Raw genomic sequence first — 14,466 nt, forward strand, 5'->3', positions numbered from 1 at the left:
CACACACACACACACACACACACACACACACACACACACACACACACACACACACACACACACCCCTTTTTGCAATTATTTTTTAAAATTTTTATTCTTTTTATTTTAAGGCCATGCTGCATGGCATGCGGGATCTTAGTTCCCCAGCCAGGGATCCAACCCGCACCCCCTGCAGTGGAAGCGCAGAGTCTTAACCACCGGACCACCAGGGAAGTTCCCCCTCTTTGCATTTAGAATAAAATCCTTGTCATGGCCCTCAAGGCCCCTGGCTGCTTGGCCCTGCTTGCCTCTGTGACCCCATTTCTCCCCCACCACACTGGCTTTGCACCCTTCCTTGGTCAGGCCAAGATGACGACCATCTCAGAGCCTTTGTCCTTGCGGTTCCTGCCGCCTGGAGTTCACCCCAGCCAGGGTGGTTCCTGCCCCTCTCTCTGCCCAACCTCACCATCCCATGTCCCAGGCCTGTCTTCCTCCAGCCTCTGTATCGTCTGTTTGCTGTGAAGTTCCCTCCCTCCCTGCGCCCCGATTCCTGGGGACAGAGTCTTGTTCGCTGGCCTATCCCAAGGACTCCGTGGCCACCTGAGGGTTTGCCCTGGGGATATTCATCTGTGAAGCAGTGTGAAGGTTCCATAGCCTGCTGCTGTAGAATTCTTGAGCTTGGTTCAAGGCTGTGGACTCATCCTTGCAGGTACCACCCAATACCAGTGAATCCTGCATGTCAGGTGGGAGGCTGGTCCAGATGCTGTCAGCCTCGTAGCCCGGAGCAGAGATGATCTGGGATGCCCGAATTCACCCAGGAGGAGGAGGGAAAGAAACAGTCATTAAAAACCGGTAAATCCTGGGACTCTGCTGCTGAGCTCTTTAGAACCACTATCTCCATACTCTGCAAATCCTCCTCCAGCCCTGGGAGAAGTTCAGGGCTTCGTTTTGCCCATGAGGAACTGGAGACTCCACGAGGTTGAGGGACCCTCTGGGCAGCACCCAGCTCAATGATGTGGAGTCAGGATTCGAACCAGGGTTGACCCAATGTCCACGCTTATCGACGCTGCCTCCTGGGGGTCCTTGATTTCTTGTCCTTTGGAGGTGGAGGTTTCCTGCCATTTATCTGGGAGCGTTGTTTCCAAGGAAGCATCCACACATCTGCAAGAAAGGAGAAAGGGGCCCCAGGAGTTATGTACTGGGTATTTTAAGAACATATTAATTTATTATCCAGTCACTTTAAAGTGGCTTCTCTTATATATTATCTTGGCTTGCACTGAACAAACCTGGTTTGTAGTTCTTTTTTTTTTTTTTTTTTTTTTGCACAGAGTAGATTAAGTAAATGTTTGTTGAGCGAGTATTCTTTTTGTTCAGAAGTGTGTATATTCTTAGCATAGTATTTAAAAAACTGAATGGGTTTTGTATATTGTATTTGTTCAATTAAGCATCCCCAGATATTGCCCTGTGTATCCCATAAGGACGTATCTTTGGCTGAGGGGACAGGAGGAAAGAAAGTGCCTGCAAGGAGGGCGGTGGGGGGGGCGCATTTTTGTTAAGCCTAGTGTCAATCTTTGTGGGGTTGAGGGCAGAGCAGTTGCCAAGGGAAGGGAAGGCCTGTTCCCTCCATTGTCCTGCCCTAATTCTGTTGAGAAGGGTTGAAGGAAAACTGGCTCCAATGGAGGAGGGAGGTCCCCACCCGTGGGGTGTCTGATACTTACCCAGTCCTGGGATCTGCCTGAGACAGGCTGGGGTGTCCCGCCCCCTTCCTCCCAGCCACCACTTAATTCCTGGAATTTCTGGGTGGTTTGTGGGTCTGACTCTGCTCTGCCCTTGGCCTCGCTCACGTTTTGAGTTCTCCTTTGTGCTTCTGAAGAAGAGCGGAGCCCGGGGCACCCCGGGCTTGGGGGTTAGCCTCGGGGTCTCTCGCTGAGTCCGGCCTACGTCGGGGCACAGGCCAGAACTGCCCTGACGTTTTGGAGAGCAGGATGGGTAGGCGGTCAGAGTGTGGCCGGCTCCTCGGCCTTGTCCGCAGGCACTCTGTATGACCGTGAGCGAGCTGCTTGTCTGTGTTGAGCCTCAGTTTCCTCACCTGTAAAGTAGGGATCATAATTGCAGTGACCCCGTCGGTCTGTGCAGAGGATGAAACACGAGATTCTGGGAGTAGAGGACCCAGAACAATGTCTGCCGCTTCGCCCTCACTCATCGAGTGTTGGCTGGGTTACTGGGGTTAAGTGTTTGCCGGGCAGTTAATACGCGCTGAGGATTCAAGTTGAATAAGACCCAGTCGGCCAGTGCTGTGCTGGAACTGGCCGACTGGGTCATGCTGGCGTGTACCGGCTTGTCCTGGCTTGTGAGAGCCCACGGTTAAGTATTCAGAAAAGCTGTGGTTAAGTTTCTGAAAAGTTCAACCCAACCATCATTTTTTTTTTAAATTGAAGTATCCTTGATGTACAATGTCGTGTAAGTTTCAGGTGTACAGCACAGTGATTCAGTTATATACACACATATATGTATATATACCCGTATTTTTAGATACTTTTTTTTTCTCTTATAGGTTACTACAAAATGTTGAGTATAACGCCGTGTGAACACCACCAACATTAAATGTTATATAAAATTATAGTGAAATAAGTCTTATTTAAAACAAAGGTAATAAATACTCAAAACTTAGCGCATCCTATTTTTTTTACCTCGCTTTACTATTCTCTCTGCCCTTGGGGTGGTTGACGTCTGTTCTGTGCATGTGATGGAAAAACGACGTCGTTCTGTGTTATCATGAGGCTCTTTCCAGAAACTCCATGCTCAGTGACCCCACGTTGGCGGCTTCAAATTGCCGTGGTGGGAATATTTACACCGAGAGAATTGGCAGACCCTACAGATCAGGGTGGGTATTTTGGGGTTTTTCGAGCATCAGTTGTTAAACATTTACCAGTACAGCAGTGGTTCCAGCCATCAAGAAGCGCCCAGTCTTAGCTGGCAAGGCAGCAAGTGTGAGCAGACAGGAGGCCTTGACCCCCCACGGCCGGTGAACTCAGCCGAGCTGAGCCCTGGAAGGGGACCCAGCGCTGCCACCGCCCTGGCCTCTGAACCGGCTGACTGTCACCACTGTGAATCCGGTCCCCGGCCAGTTGGTCACATACACGCCGCGGACCCGGTCTGTGACGTCTCGGAACCCACTTCCCCAGAAAGCTGGGCAAAAGTGTCCAAGGCCCCAGGCGTGCGGTGAGCCGAAGCATGTTTCAAGTTTAGGGGTGGGCTTCCCCCCGCCCCCGACAAGCATTAGACAGTTATTGGATTTTTAAAAATTAGATTTTGTCTCAAAGCAGAGGTGGGGCTTTGAAATAATGTGGTGAAGAGAGAATAGCCTTTTCACTGTGTTCCCCGTTATTAATTCCAGCCTTCCCCAAATCCCTCACACAATGCATCTGTGGCGCATTTAGCTTCTCCGTCACTATTGTCATAGCCAGTACTATTAGCCATAGGCCGCGTAGCGAACCCTGTAATATCGTGACACTCGTGTTCCTCGTCTCCATCATTCCTCGCACCACGGCTCGTCCCTTGACCCCAGCCTGCCCCCTCCCCTGCGGGCTGATCCATCCCCGCTCAGCAGTGAAGACTCAGCCGAAGGGTTGTTGCTTTCTGGAAGCCTCCTGGAGCTGAATCATACCTGCAGACCTGTCAGTCTTGTTCACCCACAGAGGCGCCAGCGGGGTTCAATAAATATTTACGGAGTGAATGTACGGATCTCCTCGTCCCAACGACGTCAGACGTTGGCGGTTCCACGGTGAACGAGGCGGACAGGTCTGGGGCCATGATTAAGCAGCAACCCTGCAGTTGAGTCTTAACCCACAAGCAGGACTTCATTCATCAGCGGTATCCGGGCAGGGGAGGGGCAGGCTGGGGTCATGGGATGAGCCGCGAGAACAGCATGTGCAAAAGCAGAGAGCTTGGCACGGCCTCGGGGCTGACGGCTGGCAGGCTCCGTCCTAAGAGTCATCTTTCTGGCAGGCTTTCTTTAACGTAGGCGAAGGCAGCCCAGGCCGGATGACGTCGAACTTCAACCACGTTCTCTTTCTTTCTCTCCTTCCTGAGAGTTGAATTTGGTGGCAGCATCCCCCAGGAGCTAGCCCTCGAGGAGACGCCTGGCTAGATTGGGGACATGCGGGGCTGTGGATGTCCCCAAACGTCCCCAGAGCCATGGCCGGGGTAGAGGGGTGACGGCAGAGCTGACGTTGCAGCAGCCACGTGCTCAGAGTTCCCCACGCTTCCAGAAAGCTGGATTTCAAGCCTTGGTTCCACCTCAAACCAGACGCGCAACCTCACAGGTACCACGTAATGTCTTCCGGGCTCAGTTTTGTTTTCCAGAAAATGGGGTAGAAAACAGCCAGAGTCCAACTGCATCTGAAAGCTGCGGCCGTGCTGCAGGAATCTGACCCCAGGTTGGGTCTGGCCTTTGACCGTGGGGCTTGAAAGCATTCTTGGTCCCCTCCCCGTCCCCCGATACGTGTTTATGGGACCCTGGCGCCGTTATCTTGTTTGCTGTGGTCTCCCGGGCTGGGTTTTGCAACCGGGGCCAAGGAGACGATGTCTCCCAGACAGCGTTTCTGTGAATTGTACGGCCGTCCACGCGGGTGTTTCAGGCTTTTGGTAGGAGGCCAGGAACAGAGAGTGGAGAAGGGCTTTTCTAGAAATGACGCTTGCATTTGGCAACCCTGGGAGAAACCGGGGACAAAAGTGCAGAGCTGGAGAGTGTGGGCCTCCGTCTCCAGCAACCGAAGGGAGCTCGGGTCGACCCCCTGAAGTGTGAGCCCCTCGGGGACGTTAGGAGGGCTGGAGGGTGCCCGGCAGAGAGGGTCCGTCGGTGCGGGCGTCATATTTTAGTCAAAGGTGCGTCAGCAGATAGAGACTGGGTGGGTGCCAAGCCCCATGACGGGGAGTATCTTGGTGAAATGTCACCATGATGTAAAGGTTTTTATTCCCCTGGGGGCGACAAATGGATGCCTTCTCGACAGAGTCACTGTCTGACCTGGGGTGGGGCACGGTGTCTGTATCCACTGAGCCCCACTATCCGCGCAGAAAGCGGAGAAGGGCAGGGAGGGTCGCAGTGGGTGCTGGGTTGTTTGTGGGCGGCCCTCCCCTGTGTGGGTAGTGACGGGAAATCCCCAAGGAAGCCCACCCCTCGGGAAGGCACGGTGGCATTGAGGAAGGGGCTTGGAGGTCAGACGGAGCTGCGTTCCAGCCCCAGGTTTTCTGCTTGCAGTTGTGTGACCCTGGGCAGGTTCCTGACACTCCAGGGGCCTCAGTCTCCTCACCTGTAAAATGGGAGCAGTAGAGCCCAAACCTCTGAGTCATCGGGAGGGTGAAGTGAGAAAGGCAGCGACGGGCTCGCGGTGGGTCTCCCTCCGTGTAAGCCCCGCTGGCCTCCCTGGTGGGGGCCTGTACGTGTCATTGCAAAGCCCCAGGTGGTGGTGGGCAGTGTGTGTGTCTCATTGGGAAAACTTTTTTTTTTTTAATTTATTTTATTGAAGTATAGTTGGTTTATAATGTTGTGTTAATTTCTGCTGTACAGCAAAGTGACTCAGTTATACAAATATATATTCTTTTTCATATTCTTTTCCGTTATGGTTTATCCCAGGATATTGAATGTAGCTCCCTGTGCTGTGCAGTAGGACCTCGTTGTTTATCCATCCTCTATATAATAGTTTGCCTCTGCTAACCCCAGACTCCCACTCCACCCCCCACCATCCCCTCTACCCCTTGGCAACCACTAGTCTATTCTCTATGTCTGTGAGTCTGTTTCTTTTAAATTGTAGACGGAAAGGGGGCTGAAGTGCTTTGTTCCCTAAGTTCTGATCGAGCTGTTTCGGCAGTGGAAGCTGAAGGCCAAGGGGCTGAAGGCCAAGGCGGGCTGGCGTGGCCCCGGCGAAGTCGCCTCGGCTGATGGGCTTGTGCTGTGACACGGCGCCGATCGCCACCGCCCAGGATCCCCCCACGATCCCACCCTTGGCCTCCCCATTTGCCTCTCTGTTCCTCCCTTACCCCCTTCCATACTGCTGCCAGTGGTATACTTAGAACACAGTTCTCCTCTCTTGTTATCCGACGCTTGTATTAGTTTGCTAGGGCTGCCAGGATACAGTACCACAGGCTGAGTGGTTTAAACAGCACAAATTCATCTTCTCACACTTCTGGAGTCTGGGAGTCCAAGATCAAGGTGTCGGCGGGGCTGGTTTCTTTGAGGCCTTGCTCCTTGGCGTGTAGACGGCGGTCTCCTTGCTGTATCTCACGCTCTCGTCCCTCCGTGTGTGTCTGTGTCTTAATCCCTTCTTCTTATAAGGACACCAGTCATACTGGAGCGGGGCTCACCCATATGACCTCATTTTAACTGAATCACCTCTTTAAAGACCCTCTCTCCAAATACAGTCACAGTCTGAGGCGCTGGGGGTTAGGACTTCGACATAGGAATTTGCAGGCCACACAGCTCAGTCCAGGATTCTGTTTTTTTCCCTGTGTGCCAGCCCAGTGCTGTGCTCTGGAATGTAGATGGGAGATGCCAGCCCTGCTACTGTTACAATTCTGCTTAAATCTTCAGTGTTGTCCTGTGGCCCAAACTTAGCAGAAGCCGTCAAGGTACAGGCGTTGCCCCCTCCGCAGCGTGGACCCCACCAACCCTCCCTGAGCTGCAGCCAGGCCAGACCACTTTCAGACCCAGTCGTGCTGCCCAGCACCATGTCCCAAATGGCCCAACCCAAGACACGTTGGTGTGGTCCAGGCTAGCGACTGTCTCTGCCACTTGGAGAAACGCCTCTTTTCACTTGTGTTTCTCCCCATGGGAAGGTCTGACTAAACCCCATGGTTGGGAATTCCCTGGTGGTCCAGTGGTTAGGACTCTGTGCTTTGAGTGCTGCAGGCCCAGGTTCAATCACTGGTTGGGGAACTAAGATCCTGCAAACCACGTGGTGTGGCCATAAACAAACAAACAAACAAACAAACAAACCCCATGGTTCTCCCAACTCTGAAGCTCCAGCCGAGGCTTTATCAGTTGTCTCCAGAACCTTGGAGGGAAGGACCCGTCTGCGGCCCATGGACCAAGCAAGGCCCTTGAGCGTTCAGAGTGAAGGCGGCCGACCAAGTCTTCTGCAGTAAGGTTGCCCTTGTTCAGGAGAACATGCCGGGAGAATGCACTCGGAACCAGCAGTGGTTTCAGTGTCCTTTCATGCTTTGGCATTTTGCTTTGTTTTATTCATTAATATTAAAAAAATTTAAAATAGACAAGTCCAAAGGCTGGTATGCACTCACCACCGAGGTCCGGCCCCCGAGGACACCCTCCTCTGGTGACTACATCACATTCCTGCCAACTCAGCCTGTCCACTCAGCGTGAACGGAGCTTACACTTTGCCGTGTTTGCTTGAGAATTTTTTTCTTAAATGCATTTATTTATTTATTTATTTATGGCTGCGTTGGGTCTTCGTTGCCGCGCGCGGGCTTTCTCTAGTTGCGGCGAGCGGGGGCTACTCTTCGTTGCGGTGCGCGGGCTTGTGTCCTTTCATGCTTTGGCATTTTGCTTTGTTTTATTCATTAATATTAAAAAAATTTAAAATAGACAAGTCCAAAGGCTGGTATGCACTCACCACCGAGGTCCGGCCCCCGAGGACACCCTCCTCTGGTGACTACATCACATTCCTGCCAACTCAGCCTGTCCACTCAGCGTGAACGGAGCTTACACTTTGCCGTGTTTGCTTGAGAATTTTTTTCTTAAATGCATTTATTTATTTATTTATTTATGGCTGCGTTGGGTCTTCGTTGCCGCGCGCGGGCTCTCTCTAGTTGCGGCGAGCGGGGGCTACTCTTCGTTGCGGTGCGCGGGCTTCTCATTGCGGTGGCTTCTCTTGTTGCAGAGCGTGGGCTCTAGGCGCACGCACGGGCTTCAGTAGTTGCGGCACACGGGCTCAGTAGCTGTGTCTCGCGGGCTCTAGAGCGCAGGCTCAGTAGTCGTGGCGCACGGGCTTAGCTGCTCCACGGCATGTGGGATCTTCCCGGACCAGGGTTCAAACCCCTGCATTGGCAGGTGGATTCCTAACCACTGCGCCACCAGGGACGTCCCGAGATTTTTCATAGAAACAGTATGTTAGACATAAAGGTGAGTTCCCTCATATTCTCCTTCCCGGTTCAATTTCCCTCACCCTGGCATCATCTACCACCATGAACTTGGTCTGTTCAGTCCTGGTTTTACCGTACAAACACATGCAGGTGCCTGCGCGTGCGCACACACACACACACCCCGTGTACATATATGTACATACACGTATAATACGTGTGTATGTAATACACACACATACACGGATGTATGTACATATTCACATATCTATAAACTATACAAGGTATGGTTTCTATGTCTTAAAATGCACACAAATAGTACCATTAGCATAGTATTCTACAACTTGCTTTTTCAGCCCAACGTGAGATTTGAGCTTTGTTTATGCCGGCACCCACGGAGCTCCAGGGCATCGTTTTTCCTTGCTGTATAATATTCCACCCACACTGACTCACAATTCATTTACCCATCCCCCTACTGAGTCGTTTGACTTGTGCCCGTCGGTGACTTAAACCAAACCCAGTTTAGCTGCGTCATGTCAGCAATTCCTATTTCATGCCTTTTGGGGTGCCCTGCCCCTCGGGGTGCTGAAGAGTAAAGCAAATCGGGTGTTGCCGTGATGCCCGGGTGGGCACCGCGTGACGTCGATCCCGCTCCTTCTTTGTCCTAAATCTTAACCCAGCGTCAGTGCGTCTTGGCATCCTGTTCGGCCTGGCCTCTGCAGCTGGGAAATGCTCGTATATGGTGGTGTGACTAAGCAGGGAGACGTCAGGGACCCTGAGAGCGTCTGCGTTTCTGGCTTCTTCCCCACAGGGCGAACGAGCACCCAGAAGTCCCCCACCCTCACCCAGGTCCCTGCGGCTCTGCTCCAAAGGGAACTCCTCGGGAGGGAGGCCACCTCTCACCCACTCCGAGGAGTCAGGCCTCCCCCTGGATGGCGGTTCTATTTATCTGAAGCGTAAGCTCGGTCAGGACCCTGGAGAGTTTCCAGGGTTGGAGATGGGAACTGCCGCGTTCCCATAGCTCCTCCACTCCGGCTCTGCCTCCTGGGATGCCCCGGGTGCGCCCTTGAGGATGTCGTCCTCCAGCTGCCAGCTTGCAGCCCCAGACCACGGGACCGGTGAAAACCCAGCTGTTGCTGGTATAGGAGAAGACCAGAGGGGCCACCCGGGGTTCCGGGTGGGTCAGCGTCCAGGCTGGGCTGCCTCCCCCGCATCCAAGGGGGGCCCTGGAGCCCCTCCCTCCGGCTCCCCGCGCTGTCTTGTCAGGCCTGTCCCGCTGGGTAGGGGCTGTGGGTGTCCTCGCCTGTCACCCAGCTGGGAGCTCCCTGAGGCCAGGACAGGGCCCTTTTCATCTTCGTGTCCCAGCGCCCAGCGCAAAATAGGTGTCTAATCAAGGTCATCGGGTGACTGACTGAGTCTCCTTGGGAGTAAAGCAGAGGCGAGAGGGAGAACGAACACACTCGTTCAAGCCCTGCCTTGTCGTCTTGGACCAGACAGTAAGCCGGGAGGAAGACCGTGCTTTGTGACCTTTAGCGTGACCCCACGGAGCCAGGGTAGCGTGATGGAAAACCCTGGACCCTCAGAGACACCACAGCTGGGTTCGAGTCTTACCAGTAGAGCAGCCTTGGGATCGGCACTCCAAGCCTCGGCCTCCTCATCGGTAAAATGGGAGTGATAACAGACCGACCTCCTGGGTTGTCGTGAGGACTGGAAATGACACAGTGAGGTGACTGGCCCACGTAGATGCTCAGGAAGGGTTCTGGGAAGGAACACAAGGCACAGCGGAAATTCACCTAAGAGCTTAACTTCGGACCGTGGCATTTTAAAATTACTAAGTGTATTCCAAGACTAAGGCAGCTTTTCCTAAGACGCTAACTAACTAAGAAAGGTTAGTAAGCGGCGTTATTTGGGAAAAGGGCCTGTAGCCCAAAGGCAAGGAGGGATCGTCAGGGTCCTTGCTGGGTCGTAAAGCGAGGGATTCACCGCAGTCGGCACCGGGGGTCTCTGAGGGGGGTGAATCCCAAGCAATGTGACCGCGAGGCCGTGCGCCACGGCCCCCAGCCCGGCACGTCTCAGGGTGAGGGTTCCAGAAATGCTCCTTGGGAAGTGCAGCTCCAAGATGGGCCTTGAAGGACCGGGGGTCCTAGCCATCATCTTCTGTCCCCTCGGCCCTACTGATGCAGTTGTCGGGTACTAATAACCCATATGAACCTCTAACTCAGCAACCAACGGGGTAACACCCGGCAGTGCCTGTAACGGGCTCGTTGTCAGACAGAAGCGGCCTGAGGGAGGCTGCATGCCAGGCTGTTTAGGGGGCTTGCCGGGCAGGGATGGGATGAGAGTGGGTACACAGATACCCCTTGGAGGTCCTCTCTCTTTCTACTGTCACTTTCTCCAAGGGGCAAATCGGCAGAGTGCACGGCTGGGTCCCTGGCTGGGCCCTGGGAGATTGTGTTGCAGTGTGTGACGGTTACACGGGTGGTGCCCGGTGGAAGGGCCGCGATAGGTGGGGCCTCACGCGGTGGCGGGTCTGGGGATACCTGACAATCGCTTTGGGAGCTGAGTCTTACCTCACAGGGACCAGGAAGTTTGCCACGCACGTTGGTTCACGGCCTGTCCTCTCGTGATGTGAAATGACTTCAGCGATCTCTTTTGGGGGCAGGAGATGGAACTTAATTCAGGCCGTAGACCCACCGCAGTCCTGAATGAGTCCAAATGCGGACTCAGAGTGAGCCTAGGTGGCGCCATGAGAAGCTGAGTCCAGGAGAGGCCGAGCCAGGGTGTCCCGTGTGGCGTCAGGTAGCATGCCTTGCTGGAGAGACCCTTGGCTTGAACCCCAGCTCCACCACTTCCCGCCTGCGGGACCTTGGTGGTTTAGCTTCTGTGGCCTCAGTCTCCACATCTGCAAAGTGGGGAGAATGGCGTCCGGTCCGGTCCCTGCCGTCGTGGGTTTGACACTGACCGACTTCTCCCGCCGCTCTCTGCTTCTTTTCAGAGCACACGAGCACCTCCGCAGCCCAGGCCGCCCTGTCATCCGAGCCCTTGCTGCCAGCGTGGAGCCATGAGCTGTGTCCTGACCGGCGTTGTGCCCTTGGGGCTGGTGCTGCTGGTCTGCGGAGCCCAAGGCTTCTTCCTGCCCAATGTCACACACCTAGAGAAGCTGCTCAGCAAGTACCAGCAGGACAGACCCCACTCCCGGGTCCGGAGGGCCATCCCCAGGGTGGACAAGGAGGAGATCCTCATGCTTCACAACAAGCTGCGGGGCCAGGTGTCGCCACCGGCCTCCAACATGGAGTACCTGGTGAGCCCTGGGGCACCACAGGGGCTGGCCCCATCGGCGGGGGGAGGGGTGGGGGATGGCAGGCTTGGGGACTCCTGGTGAGAGAGGGCCCCCTGCCTCTGTACCCGATCAGCACAGGCTGCACCTCCCTGTAGCTCAGCCCAAGCTCCCCGCCGCCCTTGACTCTTCCTCCCAGACCCTCCTGGCGGGGGAGGGGGAGGGGGAAGGGGAGGGTCAAGGGCTGGGCTTTGGTGAGTCCTCCGACCCCAGCTCTGCTACGTCTTCACTGTGTGACCTTGACGTCTCCTTAGCCAGTCTGAGCCTCAGCGTCCACTTTGGAAATCCCACCTCATGTGGCCCCCGTGACCATCTAACGGCATAGGTGTTGACTGCCTGGCACAGATGCTCAGCCCTGGGGCTGTGCTGTTACCGCTGTCCTTGTGTCACCCTTAGCTTCACCCCACCGTTTAGCTGCGCCTTCCGTCTGAGTAGCGAGGGGTGGCCGAGTCCATGAGCGATGGGGTGTCTGCTGGGGAGGAGGAGTAGAGAAGGGACAGTGGAGGGTCCCCTGTGCGTCTGGAGAAGCCCCGCATTTCGGAGCAGAGAGGGCAGCCAGCTCCCCGGTGCACGTCCCCAGCTCTGCCCTCACTCACGTGTCTCCGTGTCCCATCCCCCCAGCCCTGTGAAACGGGCGCCGTGGTATCCCCCCACTTTATAGACTGGGGAACCGAGGCCCGAGGTCACACGGCTGTAGAGGCGGAGGCGAATGCTGACCTGGGTCCGGCTGAGTCCAGGACCTGTGCTCTTGTCCCCTCTCCACGCTCAGTTTAACCCCTCCCCCCACCCCGACCCCACCAGTACCAGGGGCTCTTTCTCCAACCTTTTCCATCCTCCCTTGATGATCGGGGCAGCCTCAGCCCTGGAGTGGGGGCGGGAGCTGTTTCACCTCCCATCTTGCCCTCTTCCGGCCCATTCTGCATCCTGGTATTATCACGTTATAGTCTCTAAATCTCCCTCTCTTCCAGCCTTTGCCCTGGCAGGAGCCTCGGTGGCCCTCTGTGCTTCTTTCCCGGCATCCGAGGCCTCCTCTCAGGGGCCCTTGTCTGTCTGGATAGCCTGTTTCCCTCCCTTGCCTTTGGCCAGGGAGGCCTCTGGGTGCTGTGTGTGTTACAGACCCCGGCCCCGACCCCGCCCCCGGGAGGGGTGCACCCTCATCACTCCCGTATCCACCTCCCTGCAGCCCTGGCCGCGGGCCCGCCCCTTCCTCTGGACTCTCAGCTGCCGCTTTCCGTGTTGCCTGTGCTCCGACCCCGGCCGCCCTCACGGTCGGTCAGCTGCCCGCGTGCCTGTGAGTCCCTCGGTGTCCTTGTCTGTGCTTGCGCGAGGGGGCCCATCACCAGCTGTGCACGGATGAATGGATGCCCGTCTGCGCAGAGCCCCGAGCAAAGCCCCGGGTCCTCTGGGAGCTCGTTATGAAACCATTGCTCTCTTCTCTGAAGAAGATGGTCCAGACGTTTATTCCAAAGGAGGCCGACTGGGCGCCCTTTCAACACGCTAACGCATGGGGCAGCCGCGCAGACCTTTATAGGGTTAAAGATGGAGAGGATCAGGGTAGATTTTCTTTTTAGGGCACGGACTCCTCCCCGCTCCTTCCCAGCAGCTGGTCATTTGGCGTCGGTCCCCGTGGGGAAAAGACACTCTCCACCTCTTTGTGGATCAGTCACCCTCCATCCTGTGCCCCTCCCCACCCCAAGGCCCCAGGGAGCAGACGTTTTCCTGGGCCTGAAGCCTGGCTGAGCCCCAGCCCCGCCAGGGTCCTGGCTGTTTCCTGCCTCCTGTGGGGAGCACGCTGGGTTTCTGCGGGTCTTTTCCTCATGCCCTGTGCTTGTCTGGTGCTTGTCGGGGAGATTCAGGGCAGGGGAAAGGAGCTTGGGTACGCAGCAGGCAGGGACAGGCCCTGGGCAGCCTGTGACTAGCCTGCTGTGTTTTCCTCTTTGTTTACTTCACGGTGTCTCAGAATTGGAGCTGGGATCTGGCTCTTTCGGTCTCAACAGCCCCGCTGTGGGGGAGGTAGAGAGCCTTTAGGGGTGTTGTTGAGGCCGCCTCTGAGCAGGGGGCCTCGGGGCGGGGCCGGCGGTCCGAGGCCCGCACCGTCCCCTCCCTCCCGGCATCCTCGGCCCAGTGCTGCCCGTCCGTCTCCACCCAGACAAGCGGCACTGATTTGAGAAAGTGTCTCGGGTTCATGGCTTCCTGCTCGGCCCTGCTCGCTGGGGCTTCGAGCCACAGTCCTTTGGAACAGGCTCAGCCCTGAGAGGTGGATTTTAACACTCCAGAAGTTAAGATACCGCATTTTGAGGTTTTATGAGTGGACAGGCTCTGGAGCCAGCCTGCCTCGGCTTAGGTAGCTGCCACGTGCTGTGTGACTTCGGCAGATTACTTAGGCTCTCTGCGTTTATAATTCCTCTCCAAGCACAACGGGGACGACAAGAGTACCCTTCTCACAGAGTTGTTTGGAGGAGTCGATGAGATAATGCATGATACTAAATAAATGTGAATTACGCTGTTGCTGTTATTTTAGTAACCGTTGTTCTAGTGGAGTGGGACCAGCACTTGGTGGCAACATGCAGAGCAGGAAGTGCCCCCTTGGAAGCTGGGTCGTTAAAGTTGTAACGAGTTCCTAGCTGGGTGACCTTAGGCAAGTTACTTAACCTCTCTTAACCTCAGAGGTTTTTGTTTGTTAGTTAGTTTGTTTTATCTGCAACCGATGGAGAGATAAAACATACCTCCAGGGCTTGTTGGGGGAATTAAATAAGAAAATGGTGCTAATGTTCCCTGCCACGGGGCAGGTGTTCAGCTGATGACTGCCCTGGCACCTGGTGGGTGCTTGAGAAAGTTAACTTCCTTAATATCCAGGTACCGTTGACTGAGAGCTACTTTGCTTCTCGTCTGCGGGCTCCATGCCTGCTCTCATTCAACCTTCCGCCAAATCCTGTTCCAGGTACCATTAGCCCATTTAGAGATAGGGAAGCAGAGGCACAGGGAGGTGAAACCATTTGCTTGCGGTCACACAGCCAGCAAGAGGCGGAGCCTGGCACCATGCCCAGCTTGACCTA

General features: G+C 55.3%; 1 protein-coding gene across 6 annotated transcripts in view; it reads left to right on the forward strand.

Moving 5' to 3' along the window:
- The window catches only part of CRISPLD2 (cysteine rich secretory protein LCCL domain containing 2), a 68,474-nt gene that overhangs the window by 6,873 nt on the left and 47,135 nt on the right, over nt 1-14,466 (forward strand). For 2 of the 6 annotated variants that reach the window (XM_028477473.2, XM_055078884.1), the window contains exons 1-2: nt 3,924-4,304; nt 11,069-11,374. In XM_028477473.2, coding sequence (XP_028333274.1) covers nt 11,135-11,374 — 240 coding nt within the window. In that variant the 5' untranslated portion in view covers nt 3,924-4,304; nt 11,069-11,134. Of the gene's footprint in view, nt 1-2,533; nt 2,629-3,923; nt 4,305-4,776; nt 4,867-9,939; nt 9,962-11,068; nt 11,375-14,466 lie in introns of those variants that run through there. The other 4 variants (XM_055078881.1, XM_055078882.1, XM_055078883.1 and 1 more) reach the window with 4 other exon arrangements.

This window comes from Physeter macrocephalus, chromosome 17, assembly GCF_002837175.3.
Source record: "Physeter macrocephalus isolate SW-GA chromosome 17, ASM283717v5, whole genome shotgun sequence".
NCBI classification, from domain to species: Eukaryota; Metazoa; Chordata; class Mammalia; order Artiodactyla; family Physeteridae; genus Physeter; species Physeter macrocephalus.